Raw genomic sequence first — 15,905 nt, forward strand, 5'->3', positions numbered from 1 at the left:
TAGCAGGTTAATATGCTTTAGAGCCTCGGATGTGGTCCACCTCCCCCCAATCTTCCTTCCTTTAAATACTGCTCCCCATCCCTTTTTGGAAGCATCTGTCTGGATAATCATTGAGGGTGTAGGGTAGGAGATGTACTTCTTGGCCTGCGGTGCATACGTAATCCACCAAAGCAGCTCCTGAATTGATGCCTCTGACAATTTCATTGGCATATTGAAATTCCCTGCATTAGCTGCAAGTGCATTTGTTTTATCGTGTTCAAGAACCCTGTAGTGGAGAGGTCCATATTCTGCCCCTGAAAACAATGAGATGATAAGGCCGATTAACCTGGCCACCTCTAAAATAAGGGGTGCGGCCTTTTTTACCATCTGGTGACAAGCTTTGACAGTCTTTCCTATCTTTTCTGGTGTTGGTGAGATTGTCATTTTCACAGAGTCAAGAATAAAGCCAAGGAATGTCAGAGTTTGAGTAGGCAGGAATACCAATTTGGTGGGGTGAGTGTAAAAACCTAGTTCGGTGAATAATCTTGCAGTGCTAATAATGTTAAGTCTGCATTCACCCTTGGTATCACCTTGCAAATAGGAGTCATCAATATAACCCATGCTTATATGACCTTGATTGTGCAGTGTTGAATACACTGGCTTAAGCAACTTTGTAAAAATGCGTGGAGCACTCGAGAGGCCATTAGGAAGGCAAGTATATTTGTAAAGGCAACCCTTAAATTTAAATTTCAAAAATTTTTGGTGGTCTTTGTGTATAGGCACAGTATAGTAAGCATCCTTCAAATCCACGGATGCCATATAACAACCTGGCTTAATCATTTTTGTTACTGTGTCCAGGGTATCCATTTTAAAATGATGGTGCCCCACTGATTTATTAAATTCTTTAAGGTTAAGAATCATTCGAAATGACCCATCAGGTTTGGGTCTAAGAAAAATTGTAGATATAAATTCGCCAGGTTCATGATGTGATTGTTGAATTACTCCTTTTGCTAAAAGGGTTTTAATTTCTTGTTGAACTATAAGCTCTTCTTGAGCATTAAAGACACTCGGCCTGTAAAGTGCTTGACAAGGCATAAGGCCTTCTTCAAAGGAAATTTTTACACCAGATACATAGTCTAACATGTTTATGTCACTTGTAATCTTACGCCAACTGGGCACAAACTCTCTCAGGTTGCCCGCACGAAAGGTCGTAAGGTCGGGTAAAAACTCAACAACATCATTTGAGCTTACCTCAATGTTTACTGTTTGTTTGTGGTTCCCTCTTTTTTCCTGCCCCGAGGAGGGTGGCCCTTGGATAAAAAATCGTTTCTTCCCCAATAGGGAGCATAGCGGTTGTTGTTGTGGTGTCCGTAGATTTTTCTACCGCCAAGACGATTTCTTCTATCCCGGCTGTGACTAGCCTGTGGGGCTGAGGGACGCACTTTTTTAGTGAGTCGGTTTGCATCTGTGATGTCTTTTGCCAGCTTGGAGAGGTCTCCAAACAGATACTCGTAAGTCTGGTCGACCGGTGAGCTGCTGCATAATGCAGCGTAGTCTTTATTAAGGTCATTTTTCATCGCTCGGCGTCGAGCGGTGTTCAAATCGTGATGACCTTGAAGTGTGAGCGCGATGGCGTCAGTCATGAACTTGACCAAATCTTTGTTGTCCTTCAGTTCAGAGTCAAGGACTAGGTCTGTTGCTTTTATCATGGCGACAACGCCTGCCACTAGTGCATTCTGCGATTTTTGGGTTCTGGAGTCGTTTGTCCTCGACGTAGGGGATATTTGGTTCCATATTAGGTGATTTACACGTGGCGTTCTGAGGCCGGTTACGTTTTGTGGTTTAGGGTAGAGATCAATCTTCGATTGGATCTTCTCGTCCGGCAACTTCTCTTTCAAAAGAGAATTTACAATACCCGCCAGACCCTCGCTGACAGCCGGCCCAGTTTTCTCGCTAGCATCTAGATCGCGAGCGATATCAGCCAGAACATTTGGTTCTGTTGACCCACTAGCTGTTAACTTTGCTACTCGTTCGTCGAGTGACTCCGAGTCATTGTTTTCCCTCTCAGGGGATTCTTCGCTAGGTTCAGTGGGCTCAGTTATGACCAAGATGTTCTCATTCATCTTTCTCATCTCCTGGAGAAGAGCGGCGAACATTGATCCTGTATATGTGGGGCCCGGTGTACTTTCTTCTCTCAATAGCTATTCTTCACTTGGGCCATCCGCGTCCGCCATGCTCAAGTTTGAGCGGGAAATCGTCTAACTTCAACTACGTTGAAGTGCGAGTAGTAACAACTCGTGAACAGTTAGATTGGGATAGGGTCAACTACGTTGACTCACTGTATGTTTATTTGAGCCTTACTTCGTAAGACCAAGCAATATTTTCAAGCGAAATTCCAACAATAATCTTCCGTCGTGACCTTGCTGTGCGATGCAAGCTATGCAATGACCTTGCGCATGTGCTGTGCTATCTCATGGGATCTCCCGCTCTGGTAGTCATGTGATAGAATTAAGCCTTGATGATCAAGGCAGGCTCACTTTCTTGCCGCCTCTTCACCAGACTGCTTCCTGCCGGATCGCTTTGCTCTTTGCCGCTCACACGCGTGACTCAAAGGTGAGCCTGCTTGCAGGCTAAACATAAAGCATCCAGCATAGTGATTTTACAGTTCCGCTTACCACTTACCCCCAGCATTTTGTGTTTGCATGAGATGAGTGAAGGTGTACTGTATATTTTATTATTATTGTGATGCTCAGAGAACCGTCAAAAAGTAATCACGCATTTTCTGAATTCGTGATATTCAGAAATGTACAATAGTATGGTGATTCGATACTAAAGAAAATTATAATAAAGACAACAAACAACTTCAGTGAAAGTCAGAGCAACATTTTCCTGACTTGAGGGTAGACATTAGCGGTCCCCCCCCCCCCCCCATCTTGTAAGTTAACCAAACAACCTACAACAGGTGGCAAAAACGGCATGACAATCTGGTGAGTACGCTCATTTTGACACAGTGTGACCCCTCCCCCTTTGAGAAATCCTGGCTAAGCCCCTGAAAATTATGAAGTGTTTGTTTACTCCCATCCATTTTAATAATTGTTTCTGAACATCAAATAGAGCAATTTCTTTGGGATATATTTATTTAATATATTATAGTGAAGTGAAGTGAAAGACTTTATTTAATGAGGGTGACCTGTGACAGTAACTTAAGTTACTGATAAACTTGGGGCCCTCAGCTTAAAATAATTAGAATGCTAAAAATATATTATTTACAATAAAATGCTAAAATACGATATTATTTACAATAAAATACTTAATTAAGTTACTATTAAAAATGGTTACAAATAATAAACTGGACTTACAATTTCAAACATACTACGAATAATAACAGTTAAAAAATTCCATTAGTTTTCTGAGAGTTAAGAATAGTATTACATAATTTAGCCTTAAACGATTTAACGGACTTCTCTGTTTTTAAAGACCGGGGTAAACTGTTCCAATCTTTAATAGTTCTGACGGCGAAAGTGCGTCCTCCCTCAGAGACGTTTCTGTGAGAGGGGCATAATAAATTTAAATTACAATTTCTAGTACTTCTCGAATGGACGTCAGAGTTTTTCCTTAAAGATGTGTTCATGTATTCAGGTAAAGTTCTGTTTATCCTTTTGTAGGCCAGTGCACATCGATTTATATAAGCTTCTTTGTAAAAGGGGATCCAGTTTAGCTTATTAAATAAAGTGACAGTTCGACTAGTACGTTGTGCTGCAAGAATGATACGCGCAGCCCGTTTTTGCATACGGAGAACTCTCTCGAGTGCCTCTTTGTTACACGATGTCCATACTGTGCTTGCATACATGAAGAGTGGTTTGATTACTGCGTTATAGTAGATCAATTTTTGATTCTTTTTCAAGTAGCAGCTTATATGGCGTAGAAGACCAATTCGTTTTGAAAGTTTGTTACATAGTTCGTCAACATGTGCTTCGTAAGTTAGGTTCTCGTCGATTATCACTCCAAGAAGTTTATGGCTACCAACTTGTTCAATTTCTGCATTTTGCATCCTAGCTTCAAATTTTCCTGCGTCATGGGTTATACGTCTGCGCAGACGCTTTCCCGTAGCAAACAACGCTTTGGTTTTCTTGGTATTTATAAACATTTTGTTTTCACTAGCCCATTTCTCAACTTCTGTCAAGTCCTTTGTTAATGATTTGTTTAGTGCAGGAATAGCTTTCCAGTCTGAGCTTAAAGACAAGATGGTATCGTCTGCATAGATATCCATAGTTGACTTGTGAACGTTTAGAGGCATGTCATTGACAAACAGGAGGAAAAGCACCGGTCCCAATATTGATCCTTGGGGAACGCCCTGTCTGATAGTCAGCTGTTCAGATGTGGTTTTCCCTAATGTAATAAATTGCTTTCTCTGAGACAGGTACGATTGAAACCAGGCAACAGACGGAGGGCTTGCACCGTAAATAGACAACTTTTTTAGAAGAAGTTCGTGATTTATAACATCAAAAGCTTTACGAAAATCTATAAATACCAGACCGGTCACTTCGTCATTGTCCATGTTTTTCAGGATGTGATCTGTAAGTCTGATTAGAGCTGTTTCTGTAGAGTGACCTGACCTGAAGGCTGATTGATACTCATATAACATGTTGTTGTCATGTAAAAACTTAAGACGACAGCTGGCTACGTGTTTTTCGATAATCTTCGAAAAGACAGGTAAAACTGATATCGGGCGGTAATTGTTGATATCGTTTCGTGCGCCACCCTTGTGCAATGGTGTAACTTTTGCTACTTTCCAACGGTCTGGAAAACTGTTTGTAAATTATAACATTCATTTAAGACCAAAATACTTTTTAGTCAAGTCTTATGACCATAGGATAACATTTTAAAACTGCTTTTTTGTTGTATTTTGATATCATGAACCCTCACCCACAAATTTTCTCTATTTTTTTTTCTTTTTTTTTTTTCAATTTGGCCATCATTTTGACAACAATCTGTATGTCAGGTCATAGGTCCTGCAGGTGTCGTATATCCCAAATTATCCCTTAATGGTAAGTTATTTAATTACTTATTGGGTTTAAATGTCGTAATGTTGGCATGGTAACTCAGATCTTGGTAAAACATGTCATTTGAAACTTAATCATCTCTAGTACACCAGTAATGTTTGAATTTCTGTCAGATTGATTAGGGTGGTGCTCTAGTCACTCAAAGTTAAGTAGTATTGTTACTCAAAAATCTGATCAAGCCACCTTAGGCATCCCTCTTGTAGATCTCACTTATATAGATCTGCTCATGTTGGTGCCTTATGTCGACAAAATCTGAATAACTTTTTGCTATAGGGGCTATTTAGGTTTTGGTGATAATTGCAATATTAAGCGGCAATTTATATCACAGTAATTTTGCTACATTCTTGGTCAAAGTCAAAATCGTGACTTACTTTCACCTGCACAAGAAATTGCATTTCCTAAAACACTAAAATTATATAATTTGTACAGTTTCAGAGAGTATCCATAATCCACCCACAGAAGGGTTTGGAATTTCCTGGGGATGGGGTAGGTTCTGTAAGACCCAAAAAAGTTAAAGGAATGTATGAAGCTTAAAATTTCCAGTAGGGTGGGGCCCTGGGGTGGGGGACTCCAATATGAAAAGGTTAGGGATGGTTGTTGGAAAATTTGAATTATTAACCCCTACAGGAGACCAATCTGGGCGTGGCTCTGGCTTTATTTGACCCCTAAAAGATACCACTGAAAACAGGATAGGCTCAATTACCAGCCGCTGTTCAAGCTCCTCCCTAAAGGGGTACCTTTTTCAGAGGTAGGGATTTCACAAGTTGAGGTATATGAAAGGGTACTGGGAAATCTGTCATTTAAGTATTTAAAAGGGCCTTTGATAAAAATATTTTGAACAGATGCATCTTATGGCTGCATCATTTAATTTATTAAGCACTTCATGAAAATGACAATTTTCTCCCTTAATATTGTTCAGAAAAGAGATGCTGTTTTCTTAACTAGGTATGTAAAAGGGGTTCCTTTTTTTCAATAAACAGGATAAAAGGTATGGAAAAGGAGTACCTTTTCTGTCAAAATTGTACACTAAAGGTTAAGGGGTTGGACCATGGGGCAGGGCCCTCTCAACAGAAATCTTTGTAGAGTACCCCACGGGGCCCTAACTATAGGGGATATACCTGTGTACAATTTATGTAACTATATATTTACCTCGTTCTAAATTTATAATGGAGCTGCAATATCATCAGCTCGATAAATTTATTTTAATTTTGTGTGATGCAGGTTAATTAAAAAACTCAACATTTTACAAAAAATGTATTGGCTCGGGATTAGAGCTCTTTTGCCCTGGGGCGGATCTAGGGGGAAGAATGCAGGGGTTGCACACACCCCCTGAGGGAATTCAATTTATTCAAGTGTTAAAATGTTTGTATCAGTTTATGTTAGACAAAGTTTTGCAAAGTATTGTCACGTAGGCCAGGTTACTACGCTAGCGTATAGCAAGCGCGAAAAGTAACAATATTGCCTTCCTCGTTGTATTTTTAACAAAACTGCCCCCGTTTTTCCAATGTAGTGCACATGGTCAAGTGGATAAGTTTCTGCTTTTGTTTGCGGGCCTCAGCTTCTCTTACATTTCTTAATAAGCGCTTAATGACTGGCCCCAAGGGAAACAGTGAGTTTTTGTTTTCTTGCAACCCACAATGTTTCTCTGAGTGAGAGTTTTGACCCATGACGCGTGACACTTGAGACGTGACAAGTTCTCCAATCTGCCAACGTATTTGAGCTGAGTTGGGAGGTTTGACAACACAGTCGTAGATCAAAAACAATTATTACCAAATTCTCTATCCATACAAATCTTAGAAACTATCAATTTTCAATCACTCTTTTTTTCTAAACTGTTTACGTGACACTGCGTGCAAATATTTCTCGCATTAAATAGTGTTTTATTTAAGTCTCTAAGGATTTGTTTTGTACATTTATATTCAAATAACGTTTTCTTATTCATTTTGACTTGAAAATGACGTTGAGTCAACGTCGAAACGTCGTCGCTTTTTAGAGTTTTTTACAGTTTTTAGAGTTTTTAACCGTGATGGTTTTAACTTTTGTCTTATCGTATTGTTTTATAGTTAAATTATTGACAAAGCCTATTCTTTTGCACTCTTTTTTATTTTTTTTATTTGTAACTGAAGACTTAAAAAGTCACAATAAAACAACAACACCGCACTCGTACACTCCATCTCAACTTAGAAAACAGTCCTAAGAAAATACAATAAGCTGATTGGTTAAAAATCGTGTTTATATAACTCGATAGAAACACAGAACTAGCACGAGCTGTTGACGTAAAGAGAATTTACATTTTGATAATCAAAGTTAACAAGTTGTTTTCCTTTTTTTCGTCGCGGTGTTTTCTAAAAGAAATAGAAAACATGTTCTCCGTGTTTCTATTGAGTTTTAGTATAAATCGACTAGCGTTCTATCACGAATGGCGTTCTCTGATTGGCTACGCTACTCACTATCTATTTAACAATTAGACCCGTAGCCCGCAAGAGCTACGGGTCAATAGCCTATGAGGTGAAGCCGAGTGGGCTATTGACCCGTGGCCCTTGAGGGCGAAGGGTCAACCAACTAGTCGGACAGAAAAGGCAATAAAGTTAGCAAATGCAAATTGAAGAAATATTTATTTGGAATAAAACGAAAGAGAGCGTCACGCTCGATTGCGCCAATTTCGCTACTCGAGGACTATTACTACTAGTCCTCTAGTAGCGTAGCCAATTAAAATGTAGGATTTGCATTAGTCCACTAGTTGGGTGATGCTAATCTGTGATAGTGAGTAGCGGAGCAGCGTGCGCTAGGGGCCGCTTCTTTGTGTTTTCGAAGTGTCTGTGAAGAGTATTTAGATTAAATTTTTGAACAACTAGTAGATTTATACTAAAACAATTAGATTATTCGTTCTCTATATTTATACGTGATAGAAATCTCGAGCTCATAATCTAATTGTTTAATAGAAACACTCGTCAAAGTTTGGGAGAACTCGAAAAAGCTGTGGAAACACTGGCCTGCGGTTCCTGTTCCCACAGCATTTCTCGTTCTCCAAAACTTCCACTCGTGTTTCTATAACTAGATAGAAACAAGGCACATGTTTTCTATTTCTTAAACAATAAACTTCTTCGGAGCATAAATGCACTTTCAGTTTCACCACACGGTTTTTTTCCTTAAGCTTCTAGTTCTTAGATTAAACACTGCGGTTCGTCGTCACAGCCCAACAGTTTCTCAAGAAACTATTTTCTTGGAGCACTTAATGAGTATAGCGGCACTTAAAATAGTAACCTCGGGCTCAAGGGTTATCGGGCTTTGACTTTCTTTCAACCGCGACGTCTTCGCAGCTGACCTGAGCTACCAATTTATCATAATATGGGCTCCAGGTGTCAGGACACTGGAGGTTGATGTCAAATACCAGGTGCTCATTCCTAGCCCATCCTGATCCCAAGGCCCTCGCAGCGTCCTCGCACAGCCTATCAGTCGACGCCCACTGCGAAAAGTGTTTAATTGTAAACTGCACGGGAAAAAGAGAGAAATGAACACAAGCCACCATTAACATGGAGGCAGACTTTTTTCGACTGGTCGGCTTTTTGAGTTACAGGCGAATGTTTTTCTAATCTTGGATTTCTACGACAATCTCAAGGCAGACTAGCCTCCTGCGGAAGCGCTGTTTGGGCTCGTCACGACGAGCCTCGTAGGCGGCTAAAAGTAGACTGGACCATGGATATAGGGGATACAGCTGAACAGTCCTGGCTGAATTTTACTTGTTTATCTTTACATTTCTTAGGAGGCCGGGTCACTGTAGAAGTGGTCCCCAGAATGCCCTTCTTATAGAGACTTCTTATTTATTAGTCTTAAAGCGCAAAAGTGGTCAAATTTTTCAGTTGGTCATTCCAAGTCCAGTTGCTCAATCCAGACCATTCTTTTTTGAGAAACCAGAAACTGCAAGGGACCGCATACGATAAACGCTGCCAACGTAGGATCTACATGAGATCTGATCAACCAAAAAAAGTATGAAGACAAACAGTAGACTGCAATAGACAAACAATAGACTATCGTATGCGGTCCCTTGCAGTTTCTGGTTTCTCATTTATGTATTTTTGGACCGTAAGTCTTTTCAGATCCGATACGCTGCGTTTTTAAAGCATGGTACTGGCCATGCGGTTGAATGTTTAAATGTTTAGGCTGGCCTTGTCCAGCCACATTTATTCTTTTGCTTTTCGAGACACCAATCTTGACACTTTGTCTCCATGCGCCCCGAAACACATGATGTTGCAACGCGTGTTTCGGAACGCAAGTGAGTTCAAAGTACGGAACTTGATATAGTGAACGGGTCATTTTGCAATTTATGTGCGTTGGCTGTTGGGCTGGCGTTACATATCTTCGCTACACAGTGCTGACGAGCCCCAAGAAGGGCGAAACAGCTGTCCACTGTTGCGATCCTCCTTCATCGGTTCTTGTCATGTTGGTGTCTCGAAACGTTTTTCACGTAGTATCAGCCTTGCAGTCTATTGTTTGTCTTCATTCTTTTTTGCATCCAGTTTATAAGTACCTCATTGATGCATTTCTACCTTAGAAAAATATCATTTTGAACTAAGATAAAAAAAAAGACTCAAAATCATTTGATTGCCTGGTACTTTTTTGGAATAGCTATATGATCGACACCTTGTTTAAGTTACACCGCATTTGTTGTCTCTTTTGCGAGAAAGAGACGGAAAAAGACAATGTAACCTCGTTCCCACGCTCTCTCCCCTCTGCCTCCCTTGTCGTTCGGACAATGTTGTCAGTGTCACAGGCGATGCAATATCGTACAATGATTCACATTTTTGAATAGTCGGATGCTTGGAGCGATTTTCACTTGAGTGTCGACAAGTTATTACTTACTTACTTAATCCTCTTCGTCACCTGTGGGACAAGTTATTGGTTTTACATCACTACGCTACACGATTGGCTTAAAAATTCGCCCCACTTTCTCATCCAATCAGAAGTAAAACAAAAACCAATCGTGACTCGCTTGCACTCGTTTTCCCGCGCTTCACGTCAGCTACATGTATTTACTTCGAGTTTTGATCGGCTCATTGGATTGTCTGTGTCTTTTGTGATTGGCCAGAGCAGCCTCGTTCCCAGAGTCTTTTCCCGCCCCACCCCCAAGCAAGGGAAAAGACCGAGGTTGTGGCCAGAGTGATTGCTTTGGTTTTGGTTTACGACACAGAACTCAATTGAAAACTGCTCGAAAGTTTTTTTCTGGCATATATATAGTTGGGGAGGCGCGGTGGCTTCATGGTTAGTGCGTTCGTCTCCGGATCGAGCGGTCCGGGTTCGAGCCCTGGCCGGGGACATTGTGTTGTGTTCTTGGGCAAGACACTTTACTCTCACAGTGTCTCTCTCCACCCAGGTGTATAAATGGGTACCGGCGAACTTAATCCTGGGGGTAACCCTGCGATGGACTAGCATCCCATCCAGGGGGGAGTAGAAATACTCCTAGTCGCTTCATGCTACAGAAACCGGGATGAGCTCCGGCCTGATAGGCCACTTGGCTCGTATGCAGACTTTACTTTTTAAGATAGTAACGACTCAGTACGGAGCTTCTCTCAATGACATTTAGTAATGTACCTCCGGTATCTCGCTCTGAGCTTGGGCAACACAGATGATGATACCAATAACAACCAAGAAAACTTTCTTTGAGGTTATAAACTTCATTTTCTTGTTCAACTAATTCAATGGTCTCGATATTGTGCTGAAACAAACAAACATTTTAGCAGTCAGTTAGAGAGTTGTCAAGAAGGCGTGACTAGTGTTTTTCTTTGCAAGCCCGAGACATTTTGACTTTTAAACTGGGACGGAGGCCGAAATAAGAAAAATGACACGTTTGATTACGTTGAAAAATTAAAAAAAGTTGCCTTCCCTGCATAACCGAACACACGCAAAGGTTATGAGGTATGGGCGCGTTGGTCAGCCTTCGCGCTCTACGCTCGCACCCAGTTCTCTGTTCCTGGTCGGCAAAATATTAATTAATGTCAATACTTATTATCACAAATTATATTTTCTGGGGACGGGGAAACAAACCAGTCACTGTGATGTGACAATAAGATGTTAGCGGTGGATTTTCAACTCCCTTTCAGTTGTAATAAAAAGTCAGTCTTCAAATTCTCTTTTTCACAGAAACCAAACACAGCTGTTTTAACACCAACAGATCGGCATTTTTTCATAATCCCGCCTTTTTTATGTATTCTTGATTTGATTCGGACTAAGCCATTGTCGGGCATAATTTAGCCTTGCATACGGCTGGCGCGCCTGAAATTTGACCAATCAGGATTAAGCAGGCGGAAAAACTTTACTGTCCTGACGAGTCCTGACAATGTACGTTAACAGGAAAGGCATTGAAATCAGGCAACGTTTCTCACTGGAGATGGCATTAAATATTCTCAAAACCATATCAGATTCTAAAAAGTGAAAAATATGAAACATTTTGTATCTCCAAGCTTTTAATTTGGCGCCAAAAATGGGTCGCCGCACTCGCCGGCATCGATCCGGCTCGCAGTTCGTCGAGTGTCGTCAGGTAGGATAGTCATAGTTAATAGAGGGGAATGGTTTAATATGAAACTCGAAAAAGTTCTTTGTTGTATGTTTTTGTTCTCTTTTTTGGCCTTGACCGTGCACAAAATAGTTGTCTACTCCTGACCGAGGAACTAACCAATAGAAATGTTTAATTACGTAATTCTAGCATAGTGTATGAACGCAAAACAAAAGATTGTATACGGTCGTGGACATCTTGGCATCTTTGTTTGTTCCTCTGATGTTTGCCGGGCTTCATAACCATTCCCCTCTATGGGATAATATTTGTCTTACTTTGAACAAAATATGCCGTTCCTCGTCAAATTAAACCTTGAATTATCAAGTTAACCATTAGAAGAGACCAAAGCAACGCTAGCATGGTCTTTATTTTTGTAAGCTGCCAAGAAAAAAGGCTATTATGGTGTCGTTTCGGTAGGACAGCTCAGTTTTGACTGCTGCTCGTGACTACTTCGGGTGACTTCAGAAGTTGTCACAACACAGTGACTGGTTTATTTATTTTATTTATTACAATTTAACGGCGAAGATAACATGTAAAATACAAGCAATAAAAGAATAAAATGGCCATAAGGATGGTCAGCAAAAGAGACAAAGTCCCTATACTATGCAGACCACCTGATAAAAGAAAAAAATGGGAAAAAAAAAATCTAAAACAGCTTAATTAAGTTAAATTAAGTTTATTTTTTCATCTAAGCAGTCGTAAGACTGGCCAGACTGGAAAGCTCAAAACTAATGCAAAGTGCAAAACAAACCCCTTAGCGAAAAGAAAATTGGTTTAAAAAATCGAATAGTTCGAGAAATTACAGAGTTCGACTGAGGGGAGAAAAACGACATTTGGTTCGAGTTATCGGGAAGTTCAAAAAATCAAAAATTCCACTGGGATTCCACTGTATTTCGTTCTCGAAAGCGCCTAGGACGCGAAACACGTAACTTGTATGTACTCGACTAGATTCATCACTTAAAGCGTACAGTGTTTCTTGCATTTCCTGGGGAACACAAAAGTGGAGATATCGACACAAAGTGAAAACGCTGGCTTGACAAAAAAGAAATAAACTCAGCTTGTACAAACTTCAACTTCGGTAGATCAGGGCAAGATTTTTGCTACCCCCAGACTAAACAATATCTTAGTTACTGAAAGGGTTCACTCAAACTTACCGAATAACGGAATTTTTACGGTAACCTCAAACGTGCACTGAGTTCAAGTCTTGTTCACTCCAGCCTGCCACCCTTAAGGACTGCCGTAGACGGACGCTTTCTCACAGAACACGAAGTAATGTCAAATAAATCATTTTCGGAATTAGTGCTTTTTGCGAAGAAGAACAACGGAGTTAGCGCGGTAAATTACAGTAAGCCATTTCCATTAAAACCTTTGCCATTCGAATAATATAAAACTGGTAGATTAGTACAAATACAAAAACTGAACCCCTAGGGGATTGTCACCCTTCGCATGTAGAATATTTCACTGAGTACCTTGCCGATCAGCCGAACTTTTCAAAATTTTTAAGCCTGTAGTTTTTTTGTAAAGGTCTTTAAAGCGATTTGACATTCAAATCTTGATTGTGGCCGGCCGGGTAGCAATTCTTCTTTCTCTTTAAAGGGACACAGTCAGCTTTGGGACCGCGCTGACCTGGACACTAGTTTCCTTACTTTGAAAAGAGTTCACCTCAACCTGAAATCAAAGTTACGCGTCGAGTACGTAGAGAAATCCGCTTCAATCTTCGCAGTGTTTTGCTAAATTTTCAATCTTTAACTGAAAAACCTGTTTTTGAGCGTGCTTTTGCTCATCCTATGATATTACTTTATCATATTTGGTTAAAAACAGTGTGGATCGCGTCTCCAAAAGAACATGAGCCATATAAACAAGTTAAGTCCTAATTACTTCAGAGATGGGCGTTTCTTTGGTTCAGTAGGCGAAAGTCTCTCTGCCGCACACAAAATCAACACAAGCCCTTTCAAGCTACTTATCAACGGCAAAGTATTTTCAGGAGTATAAGCACACTCGCAGCTGCACAAGCACTCTTAAAACTTAAAAGACCGTGCTGTTCTCTACAGAAATGTTTTGAACTTTGAATCCAAGAATTGGTGTATTGTGGAAATCCTAGTAAAGTATTTCTGGGTTATCAAATGCCAACAAAAGGGGCAAACAATTCCTTTTGTGTGATCTTGGTCGCGCAGTAACCACGTTTCAAATACGTAATCTGTCGGTAAGCTGACCACAGAAACGGTTTGATTAGCATACCACCAGGTTTAGCCCGGGAAAACAGAGTGATTGCCAGCTTTTCGGTTTCACGCCGTCTGTGTTCGCTTCCCAAAAAAAATTCTGACTGCAGTCTGTTGCTCTCTCGAAATATAATCTGGCTCGAAAGGTGAACAGATTTAATTATTTAGTTAGAGACCAATGGATATTTTCAAGAATGAAACCAGCAGTTGAATTAGAGAGTATCTCCAGCGCCACCCTTTCCTCGTGCCAAGGCCCCGCCGGCTAACGGGGACAGGCGGCTCTGGGGACGAGAATATTAAGTCTGAAGAAAGAAAAAAAAATAGAAAAATTAAAAACAACAACAGTAAAAAAGAGTAAATCGACTGTCCTCTTTTACCACTACACTGGCAGGGATTAGCACTCCACAAACTGAGGAGTGCTGATATGGCTTAATATGACTTGGGGAGATTAAGGGCCTGTTTACAAGAAGAGAGGGTTACCCTAGCAAGCGGGTTACCCTAGCACTCACATATTTCCTCATTTTTACTTTGTCATGTTTACAAGACAGCCAGGGTTACACCCGGCTAGGCAGGTTACCCTATCTGCATGCTAGGGTTACCCTGGCAGGCGGGTTAACTTTTTTTCTTGTAAACACTCCAGGTAGGGTTAATCCGCCTACCCGGGTTAACTTTCTAATTGTTTCCAGAGCCTTTGAGTGTAACCATGCATTAAGTTATCCCGAGTTGTAGGGTTAGCCTACCTGTGAAATTTTGCTTGTAAACCCGGGCTATCTTTTGGCCTCCAGCTAGGGTTAACCCGCTTGCTAGGGTAACCCTCCCTCCTTGTAGACAGGCCCTAAGATATTGAAATTGGAGGAATAATATCGCTTAGCAAGCTTGACGGTTAGGCTATATATTAGGGTCAGGGATTAAGTGTCTCTTCAAATCTCAAAAACTAAAACTAGAAGACAAGTTTCAGAAACTGCGGCTTTCCACAAGTTGTTCGAGATTTCCCAAAAAGTTGCTCGCAGTTTCTCAAACAGTTGCTCAAAAGTTGCTCAAAAAAAGTCAAAAGTTGCGTTTTGTTACGAAAGTTGCTCAGAAGTTGCTCCAAAGCTAAAAAAATTGTTGCTGTCTCCCTTTATTTCGTCTGATGCAAAAGGCAACAAAAGTAAGATTTCTAAGCACTTCGTGCAATTTTGCGGCGTAACCACTAATCAGCGTTGCTAAATAATTTTGTCCTCAATAAAACCCAAAAAATGTATGAGTAAAGATTACGCATCAATATATATTAATATTAATTTTGTAAAAATTCTTCACCTGATCATGAGACACTCGAGTCAGTCGAGTGTGAAAAAAAAAAAAAACACGCTGACCTAGCAGCCCGAAAGTACGCTTCTTGCACCCATGATCTGCCCCATCGGGGAGGGGGATCTGCCCTTTTTCACAGGTTAATAAATTGTCTACTAAAAGATTGTGAAATATGGAAGCAAGGCCGCTTTAAGCACTAAAAGCTGCTCCGAGTTGATAGAAAACTAGAAATTGCTCAGAATGCAAAAAGTTGCTCGAAACGAAAAAAGTCACTCGAAATGCAAAAAGTTGCCAAAAAGTTGCCGAACAACTTGTTGAGAGCCCTATCAGAAACTACCGAAAGACCTAAGTTTGAAAATAAAAGGCACACGGCGGTGAAAAACTTGACAAACGCGTGTCGTAATCAATGTTTCAATTAGACTACGTGTAGTTCCTCTTTTGCTTAGTCCGTCGAGCGAGACGCGAAAGAAAACCACGAGAAAAAATGGCCGCCTAAGATCCTTTCGCGCGCTTCTCACTCCCGACGTGGCGCCGGCCCCGGCGCCGGCCCAGGATTTTTCTCGCGGTTTTCGTTCGCGTCTCGCTCGACGGGCTAAGCGAAAGAGGGACTATTACTCGTAGTCTTTGTTTCAATGCTTTGACGTACATACTCAGAAGTAACCATTTAACTTACAAATAAATTTAAATTTAAAGTGAAAAGACTAGACTGAAATGCCAGACGTCATCTCCCGCCCTCAGCGGAGATGAGACCAATGGTTCTCAGATCGCACGCGGTTAGAATGTAACTACCCACAACGCCACGCG

At 40.8% G+C, this 15,905-nt stretch overlaps 1 protein-coding gene across 1 annotated transcript; it reads right to left on the reverse strand.

Annotated features, from left to right (window-relative positions):
* Window positions 1–1,233: 1,233 nt before the first annotated feature.
* LOC145485189 (uncharacterized) lies at window positions 1,234–2,902 on the reverse strand. Its single transcript, XM_081463892.1, has one exon. It carries the CDS (start codon window positions 2,133–2,135, stop codon window positions 1,239–1,241), a length of 897 nt encoding a protein of 298 aa, XP_081320018.1. The 5' UTR covers window positions 2,136–2,902; the 3' UTR covers window positions 1,234–1,238.
* Between the last annotated feature and the right edge of the window lie 13,003 nt (window positions 2,903–15,905).

This window comes from Orbicella franksi, chromosome 4 (assembly GCF_964199315.1).
Source record: "Orbicella franksi chromosome 4, jaOrbFran1.1, whole genome shotgun sequence".
Taxonomy (NCBI): domain Eukaryota; kingdom Metazoa; phylum Cnidaria; class Anthozoa; order Scleractinia; family Merulinidae; genus Orbicella; species Orbicella franksi.